General features: G+C 35.6%; 1 protein-coding gene across 3 annotated transcripts in view; it reads left to right on the forward strand.

The window, feature by feature from the left end:
- The window catches only part of IFT74 (intraflagellar transport 74), a 92,101-nt gene extending 87,693 nt beyond the window's left edge, over positions 1-4,408 (forward strand). For all 3 annotated transcript variants that reach the window (XM_047699310.1, XM_047699311.1, XM_047699312.1), the window contains exons 19-20: positions 2,338-2,398; positions 4,101-4,408. In XM_047699310.1, the coding sequence (XP_047555266.1) occupies positions 2,338-2,398; positions 4,101-4,219 (180 nt within the window). In that variant the 3' untranslated portion in view covers positions 4,220-4,408. The remainder of the gene's footprint in view (positions 1-2,337; positions 2,399-4,100) is intronic.
- The last annotated feature ends 5,313 nt before the right edge of the window (positions 4,409-9,721 follow it).

Genomic DNA, 9,721 nt, shown 5'->3' on the forward strand with positions numbered 1-9,721 from the left:
TATCCATTCATCTATTGAAGGGCATTTTGGCTCTTGCCACAGTTTGGCGATTGTGGTCGTTGCTGCTGTGAACATTGGGGTACATATGGCCCTTCTTTTCACTACATTTGTATCTTTGGGGTAAATACCCAGTAGTGCAATTGCCAGGTCATAGGGTAGCTCTATTTTTAATTTTTTGAGGAATCTCCACACTTTTCCAAAGTGGCTGTACCAACTTGCATTCGCACTAACAGTATAAGAGGGTTCCCCTTTCTCCACAACCTCTCCAACATTTGTTTCCTGTCTTGTTTATCTTTGCCATTCTAACTGGTATAAGGTGGTATCTCAGTGTGGTTTTGATTTGAATTTCCCTGATGGCTAATGATCTTGAACATTTTTTCATGTGTGTGTTAGCCATTTGTATGTCTTCTTTGGAGAAGTGTGTCTGTTCATGTCTTCTGCCCGTTTTTTGACATGATTATCTGTTTTTTGGGTGTCAAATTTGAAGAGTTCTTTATAGATCTTGGATATCAGTCCTTTGTCTGTGGTATCATTTATGAATATCTTCTCCCATTCCGAGGGCTGCTTCTTTGTTTTGTTGACTATTTCCTTTGCTATGCAGAAGCTTTTTATCTTGATGAAGTTCTAAAAGCTCATTTTCACTGAAAACCATTTTTTGGAGTCTATAAATTTCATAACAGACTTTTTGATGAAAGCCTATTTATTTGATATCATTTAAACATATTTATATTGGAACAAACTATAAAACTCCTAGAAGAAAATATAGGGATAAAGCTCCTTGACATTAGTCTTGGCAACCGTTTTTTGGTTATGACATCAAAAGCAATGAACAGCAAAGGCAAAAATAAGTATGCCTACATCAAACTAGAAGGCTTCTGCACAGTAAAACAAGCAATCAACAAAATGAAAACAACCTATGGAATGGGAGAAAATATTTTCAGATCATAATATCTGATAAGGGGTTAATATCCAGAATATATAAAAAATATACAACAGAGTGTTTAAGTAAGTTGTAAGAGAAAAAGAGATTCATGATTCAAGATATTCTCGGAGATTTAAAGGCAAGTCACTAATACAGATGTATAATATATAAGGAAGTTGACCATCTGACAGAGTGTTGCTTTTGTAGCATTATTCATTTAGCACTTAAGAGGTCTGCATTCTAAGAAGGCCACCTCTTTGTCTGAAACAAAGGGGAAAAGTTTGGTACTTGACTTTGCAAAAGGTTATTAGAGATTTATTGCCAAAATGTGCTGACCGTTTCCTTAAGTCCATCTTAACTTTGAGTTCCTATCTGGGGAGCCAGATCGAATTTTTAATAGTGTTAACTCACAGCATATACAGTTTACATAATTAATTAGTTAGGACTTATCCTAATATCTAGATTTATCTCTTTAGAGGAAACAGTGGAATGGATGCTACATTAACACTGAACTTATGCCATGAAAATAATTTTAACATGAGAGTAGAAAGAGATATTAATGCTGCTTCAGTTTTCAGATTCTTAAAACTGATCATTACCTCTTAGAAATGTCCACACATAACGTAATTTTAATATTTCATTTTTCAGATAGTCCTTTGCCTAGGAAAAATACTATGTGCATCTTAAAAAAGAAAGACCATAACCCAGAGTTAAAAGGTTAATTAAATCAGAAAAACAATTTAATTCTATAACAGTAAAATTGTCTTCTGAGGAAGCAACCATCAATATAATATCCACATTAGCTTCCTGTTGATGCAGAAATTATTGTAACAGTGCCAGCTTTTAACCAACCCTCTTATAATCTTCACACTGCAGCTCTGCTCTTATCACAGCTTGTGGAATTAGACAGGAAATTTAGCCCTGGAAATAAGGAAGTTACTCCTATATAGTTGAACCTTTGACAATGTTAGAATATATATCACATTTGTAGCATTAGACTTCTAGATTTCAAGGAGAGAGTCCCACCATGTCCCATTCTTTTCTTTCAAGTTCTTTTTGGAAAGGGAAAAGTCATAAATTGTCTTTCAGTTAGCATGTTCATTGGCATAATAAAATTGTAAATATTTTCCAATTATATATATAGAGTAAAACCCATTGTCAAATTCAACATTATATTTATTAATGTATTTTACTATTGTTTAATCTTTTCTAATTTTCCTTTTTGTCTGCCATGGGTCTTTATCTCACTAAAATGCAAGCAGTTGATACTATTTAAAATTAAATGTTTCTGGGGGGCGCCTGGGTGGCTCAGTGGGTTAAAATTAAATGTTTTTTTTTTCCCTTATCCTCTTAAAAGGGTGTATAATTGTTTTGAGTATGGGTACTGTTTAACCTTTTTATTTTGTGTTTTTTAGCTTACAAATTTGGAGAGGAAATGGCAACACCATGAACAAAATAATTTTGTGATGAAAGAATGTATCCTTTAAAAAGAAGCAAATGAACTTGACTGAGTGATTTTTTTTTTTTTTTAAGATTTATTCACTTATTCGAGAGAGAGAGAGAGAGTAGGGTGTCAGGGAGGTAGAAGGAGAGAGAGAATCCCAAGCTGACTCCCCACTGAGCAGGGAGCCCGATGCAGGGCTTGATCTCACACCCTGAGATCATAACCTGAGCCCAAATCAAGAATCAGATGCTCAGCTGACTGAGCCACCCAGGTGCCCCAGAGTAATTTTTTTCTAAGAATTTCTTTAAATAAATGAAATGAAATGAAATGAAATTTAACACAAACTTAACAAATATGTAATATGTACAAAACACCAAGCTTAACTATGTGGGGAATAAATGAGTAAGACTTAGTTTCCAGTCTACAATAATTAGGGTGTGTACAAAAGTAACAATAGAAAGCAGACTATACAAAGTCATAGTGTGGCCTAGTGACTAAGTGCACAGGATTTGGAGTAAGGAGATCTAATTTTCAGTGTTGACTGTACTGCTTGTAGGTTAAGGACTTTGGGCAATTTAATTTGTTTAAGCCTCACTTTTGTCATCTCAAATATAGTTAATATTTCCTTCTCATAGAGTTATTGAAAGAATTATATAAAACCATGCATATATGTATATTCGTAATTGTTTGCTGTCGCTAATAATGCTGTACCTTGGGTATCTGGGCAGCAGAGGAAGGTAAGCCTAAGGAGTATCCTGAGAAATTTGACTTTCAAGCTCATTCTGTGTTTTAGCCAATTCAACTTCACATTTCTATCAAGGTGGTACTTAAATCCCATCTTCTTGCTAATCTTTTTGTGTGCTTATATATGGAGGAGACAGCTACTGAGGACATGTGTTGTGAAATTTTAAGAACGATTTCCCCAAAAGTTATTTTCTATTCCTTTCTTTGACCCTTTAAGGACATTTCTGCTTGGAGAAGTAGCTCCTGGCTCATTGGTAGTTTAGATTCTCCTTTAGGAAACTGCTGAACTTCAGTTCCGGGCAGCATGGATCCCAGCTTACTTCCACACCAAATGCATCAGGGGCCGTCATTCTACTCAGTTTAAAAGCAAAAGACTCTAACTGAATATGCTTTAGTCTATCAGTCTAGTTTATGCAACACAAAGTAGCGGATTTTGAAATAGAGTGAATTATAGAGACTTCTGAAATTCAGTGTGGTACTCTAGAGAACATGGTTCTGAATATTCAGTTCTCAGACCAGAATTAGATTGAGATGCATAATATTAAGTATAAAAAAGCTCTTTTAGGAATGCCTCGGTGGCTCAATCAAGCATCTAACTTGATTTTGGCTCAGGTCTTGATCTCAGGGTCGTAAGATTGAGCCCCATGTGGAGCCCTGCACTCAGTGCAGAGTCTGCTTGTCCCTCTCCCTCTGCTCTATCATGCTTTCTCTCTCTCTCAAGTAAATAAATAAACCCTTTTTTTTTTAAAAGCTGTTCTACTGTAGGTGAAATTTTTTGAAATAAGTTTTGCTTAGCCTTTTAGGTTTCAATTGATCTTAATCTGTTAATATATGTATTTTTAAATATATTCTATTTGTGCTTTTTCTGGCCATTTTCAATTTTCAGTAAGAGAAATTAAAAAAAAAAAAAAAAACGATTTGATTCCTTCCTAACCCAAAGTGGATTACTATTTTTGTTGATCACTGTTTCCCCTTAACTCATGTAATTAGTCATAGCAACCAAGAGTCAAGAGAGTGATTACCAGTCAATCATGAAGAATGTGACCAAGCAGATTGCAGAGTACAATAAACACATTGTGGAAGCTCTACATAGCATGAGCAGAAACTGAGTCTGAACCATCTGCAAGTCTCTATAGTAGTAGGCTCTTGTTGCTAAGCTTTGTATAAGCTGACTGAAAAAGAATAGCTTACCCTTGAAGAGTTTAAAAATTTTGAGTGCTATAATTTTTGCGACCTCTTTGAAGAGGTTGTACTATTTTAAATAGTATAATTGTTCAATAAAGTTTGCATACAGAAAAGCATCTTTTTATATTTGTATTTATTTGTGTGGGTGATAAAAACGTGTCAGCCAACTAAGAGATGAACTAAAAGTGGCCACCGAGATTCACTTAGTTGGTATAATCCATCTATGGCAGTAAATGAGATCATTTTTTAATGTGTCAACTTTAGGAATACATGGAGTGAGATTCTGACTTACTGCTTATATCATCCTTGTCAATTTTGCTTCTAGAAAAAGTAAGAATGGAAGGGAGATGTTTAGCTTTATTTCTTAAATAGGGTATATTTGATGTATTTTAGGGAATATAAAGTTCTAGGTAAGTGTATTAACACATTCTTTGTATATCAGTTCTCCTTAAAGATTCAGAATTGAAAACTTTAACCTTTGCATTTTAAAAATATTTTCTCGTGTGTATATGCTAGGAAAAACATGAAGTTTAAAAGTAATGCTGCACATATGGTAGTCTGTTTTAGACAATGCCTGTTGCTGTTTATTGCCACTCTGGAATATACATTTACTCTTTTGGACTGTAAGTGGATTAATTTTGTATTGCCAGAACATTTGAAAAGAAAAACTAGAAAAGGTAGAATTGTATAGTATAAATCTAGGAGATATTTTAGTAACTATAGATGTATCTTCTCTTGTAGGCAGGAATAAGTCATCTTTACCAGCATAACATATTTCTTGAAACTGTCCTCCTTTTTGCTCTGGTTTTACATTCATCAAGTAACTCCATTTCTCAGTATTCCTGAAACACAAGCATATTGGTTTCTTTAAAAGGGGGGGGGCTTTATTGAGATATAATTTACATATTATAAATTACTCATCCATGTTGCTTTCTTGAAGTAAATATCACCATAAAGTCTTCAACTTTAGTGTGTGTGAGATTATGTAGATGGCTGAGCATTGTCGATTTTGGTTAACTCTGGATTACTAATATGGCTAAAGATCCTGGACAGTGATAACATTCATTAAGGTGGCATTCTGAAAATATGTTCCTCAAATCTTCAGTTCTTCAGGTTGTTAATAGGTGTTATACCACCAAAGGATTCATGGTCAAAGAAGTTTGGAAAACATGGTATGTAACAAAGGTAAATTATTTTTTTTCTTCTTGACTGCTAAGAGGCCTTAATGTGCTAATGTACAATAAGATCAAGAAGAGTATATAGTATTTAAGGAATTTTTTTTTTCCCCTGAGTGGTGGGATTATGGTTGTTTTAATCTTCCTTGGACTTTTTGGCCTAAATATTTTGGTTCAAAATCATCTATATCAAAATATATAAAATATTTAGAAGTGCAACCTTAAAAAAAAAATAAAGAAATGCAACAAAAATTCAGATAAAGTTCTATATACAGTTAGTAGTTCTAACCTGTGGAAAAGGAGTATAATAGTAAGACAACTCTGCAGTTATTGAACTAGATCTGACTCAGTCTTCACCCAGAAAGAAGGTCGGAGGAAGAATCTAATAAACATGTGTTTGCATTATAAGAATGAGAAGCTTGGCGGAAAAAAAAAAGAGTATTTCTTTTCAAAAAAAGCAAGGTTTGCAACCCCTGTTTTAAATTACTCATATATGATATTTGAGGAACATAATTGAGCAGGATTTCTTTAAGCTAAAACGTGTTATCTGAGGGAAATTCTCACTAATGTCTCTTCCTTCCTCTCAGAGCTTTTCAACAAATCCAACAAGAATATTTCTTTGCTAGGATAGAACTGGTGGCTACTATCTGCATGAACCGGCTCTTCCTCAGTCAGTGACATTGCTCAGTGAGTTCCATTCCTGTTAAAACAACACCTTGTAAGTCATATGGAAAGAAGCTGCAGACTGAACAAACATGCTGAGTAATTTTACTAATGAAAATCAACATGGGAAAGTTAGCAAGTCTTTGTTTTTCCCATCCTTATCCTTCATCAATAAATAAACATGAGTTCTTGAATCTCATTTTCACTAACTGGGGAGTCCTTGATTTGGACCACATTCTGATGGAATAATGCCATTCACACTAGAGATAAAAGACCAGTTAGTAGCAGCTCCCAGGGTTCTTGCTATCTGCCTGCCAGTAAATTAGAACATTTAGACTTAAAGTAAGAAGAAATCAAGATGGACTACTAGAGCATTATTGTCATCTATTTTAATATTAACATATCTTTCATTTTATAGTATAGGAATTAAGTATAAGTTTTGGATTAGGTAAATGAATTGAACAATCATGACTCCTCTACTAACTTGTTATATGACCTTGTGAAGTTCTCAGTCTCTGAATTTATATTTTTCATCTATAAAATAAGATAATAGGGCTTAATCATAAGGTTGGGCCAAAGAGTGTGCAGAATTCAAGGCTTTTGACACAAATGGCTTTCAGAAAGGTAGCATGATATTAGCAGTGTGCAAGAGTGCTGTTTCCCTGCACTCTTCAACACAAGTGTTATCCAGGTTGACAATGCAGTTCCTCATTTGTTTTAGTTTTTTAAATAAACCTAATTGCCTCATTACTATAATTAGAAACTTTATTGTGTTTTAATTAATATGCAGGGTATGTTTCATACTAAAAAATTTATTAATAAAAGTAGAATTTAAAAATATTCATTATAACCTTATAATAACAAAAGGTTAATGCTTGATGCTTATTTTTAAAAGATAGTAGACGATACTTTGCTGCTTCAGTATCTTCTCTCATTAATATATCATAATGTGTTACTGCTCTAAAAAGCTGACTGTATAACCTTAAGTGGAATAGGAAGAATCCGTGTAGAAATCTACCTGATAATAACCAGAGGTGTTCTCTTTGATCATTTTCTCTGTCTTTCTCCAAATCAGAGCAATTACAAATAAGGATAAGCTATGTTAGAGGAGAGACAGTAATATCCATTAGAGAGTTCAGTGTACAAGAGAGTTTGGAGAAAACATGAGTCCTTAAGAATTCAATGGTCTGCTACCTAAAAGAGGCTTAGACACATTAAGTAAGTCTCTCACAAGAGAAATATAAAAACTAAAATTAGATTTTCAAAATTAACTTTTGTTTTATTTCCAAATCTTTCTGTAAAACAGTATTCTTACCATGATAACAACATGGTGATACCATGGATGAAAAGCAGACTTAATCGGTTAAAATTATATTTGGCACAAGGCCAAGAAAGTACTACTACTAACCAAATTGAAATATTATCTCGTTTTCTGTGTTTTCATTTTCAGTAGATAAACTTACCCTATTAGAGGAGCCCAGACTGACAAAGTGAGAATATTTGAAATAGTCCATAAATTCAATCTGAATTTTTTATCAAAGGACACTATAGTTCATTTTTAAAAAGCCTCTGTGTTTAATTTGCTGCTTGTTAAAAGTGAACTTTCCCTTAGTTTACTGGGGGTGGGAAGGGCTGCCTTAGAGATTGACCAGCCCCACCCCATCCCCCCTGCCAAGGACAAAGCAAGTCCCTGTGTCTCAGGATTAGGGGAAATGGTTAAGAAGGAGAGGAAAAGAATATTGCTTTTCCAGCTTCTCTAACTTCCCATGTAGCCTACAGAGAAAAGCAAGCATCCCTTGGGAGGAAATAACAAAAGTGCTAAACAGTAGATGGATGGATGAAGCCTGCATCCCTGCAGGGTACTGGAGCTCTTGCCTTTATAATGTCCCTTGGCTTGTAGTTATCAGAAGCCCAAATGGACATTTACTACCAATTGGCCCAACCCTCCTGGGCCTCTACCTTTGAAGATGTTCCTTGGCTCAGTTCCTTTTCCTGCCAGAAATATCAAAGTCACTAAAGGGGGTTTGGTAAAGCTGTAAAAGTCTGGTTGCCTTGTTTCCTTTTCCAAGGGCACACTTGAGGTATCAGTTTAGACCATAAGAGATATTCATAAGAGACCTTAGGAGACAGCTAATTAGAAGAAGCGTCAGGTAATAAGAGATAAAACTCTTCTTGCAAAACCATGCACAACTATATTATCTCCAAGGTGCCCCCACCTCAGCCAAAAAAGAAAGTCCCCCACAAAATAAAGGTTATTTTCATTAAGCATAGATTGGAATTACTTACCAGATACTTTGATTGGGGCACCTGGGTGGCTCAGTGGGTTGAGCCTCTGCCTTTGGCTCAGGTCATGATCTCAGGGTCCTGGGAGCCAGCCCCGTATCAGGCTCTCTGCTCAACAGGGAGCCTGCTTCCCCCTCTCTCTCTGCCTGCCTCTCTGCCTACTTGTGATCTCTCTCTCTCTCTCTCTCTGTTAAATAAATAAATAAAATATTTTAAAAAATACTCTGATTTGTCAGACTTTTGATTCTTAAAATATTTCATGACCGTCCTGTGTAGTGCCATCCCCCTCCCTCAACAATAACCTCAATAAGCATGGCAGGTATTGATGCCATATATTTGCTTAATTATCTTCTCAGTAAGAATTAGGGTATGATCTGATGAAAAGAATATTTATCTATCTATTTAATAAAGATTTTATTTGAGAGAGAATATGCATGAACGGGGTTGGGGGAGGAGCAAGGGGAGAGGGAGAAGCAGGCTCCACACTGAGCAGAGAGTCCTATGCCATGTGGGGCTTGATCCCGGGACCCTAGGGTCATGACCAGAGCCAAAGGCAGATTTTCAACTGACTGAGCTACCCAGGAGCCCCTAAAAATAATTTTTAAAAGAATTTTTCGGCTTAATTGTCTGAAATTCATACCAAGTTAATGCTTTGATATTGTGTGATCACAGCCTCATAAATTTTAATGTAAACCAAAAGGATATTTCCAAATGATGAGAGGAAACTTAACACTAACACTCCAGTTAAGGAAAAGTCCCTGGGATTTCAGCTACCACATGGTTTAGACCCTTTGCCATGTCTTGTAATAATCTGAGTTTATTTCTTTTTCTTTCATTGTGATGAAAGCATCCATGACACAAATATGATGAGACAGTTCTTTAGCTTTATTTTTTTTCTTTTTATTTATTTATTTGACAGACAGAGATCACAAGTAGGCAGAGAGGCAGGCAGAGAGAGAGATGGGGAAGCAGGCTCCCCAGTGAGCAGAGAGCCGATATGGGGCTCAATCCCAGGACCCCGGAACCATGACCTGAGCCGAAGGCAGAGGCTTTAACCCACTGAGCCACCCAGGCGCCCTTCTTTAAGCTTTCTTCATTGAAAGACTTTTGAAAATCTAATTACTGCAAAGATTTCTCTTACTTACTGGAAAAGGTCCATCCGTTCATAATACTCAAGCTAGTTACATAGTTGCTATGGCTCTTTGCTTCACCACCTCGCTCCTCTGCTTGTATGTAATTACAGAAACAACTGAAAGGGCATGGGACCTTTGAGTTTAGAAGTTCTTCATATGCAGCTACAACAGC

This window comes from Lutra lutra, chromosome 13 (assembly GCF_902655055.1).
Source record: "Lutra lutra chromosome 13, mLutLut1.2, whole genome shotgun sequence".
In the NCBI taxonomy this organism is placed as follows: Eukaryota; Metazoa; Chordata; class Mammalia; order Carnivora; family Mustelidae; genus Lutra; species Lutra lutra.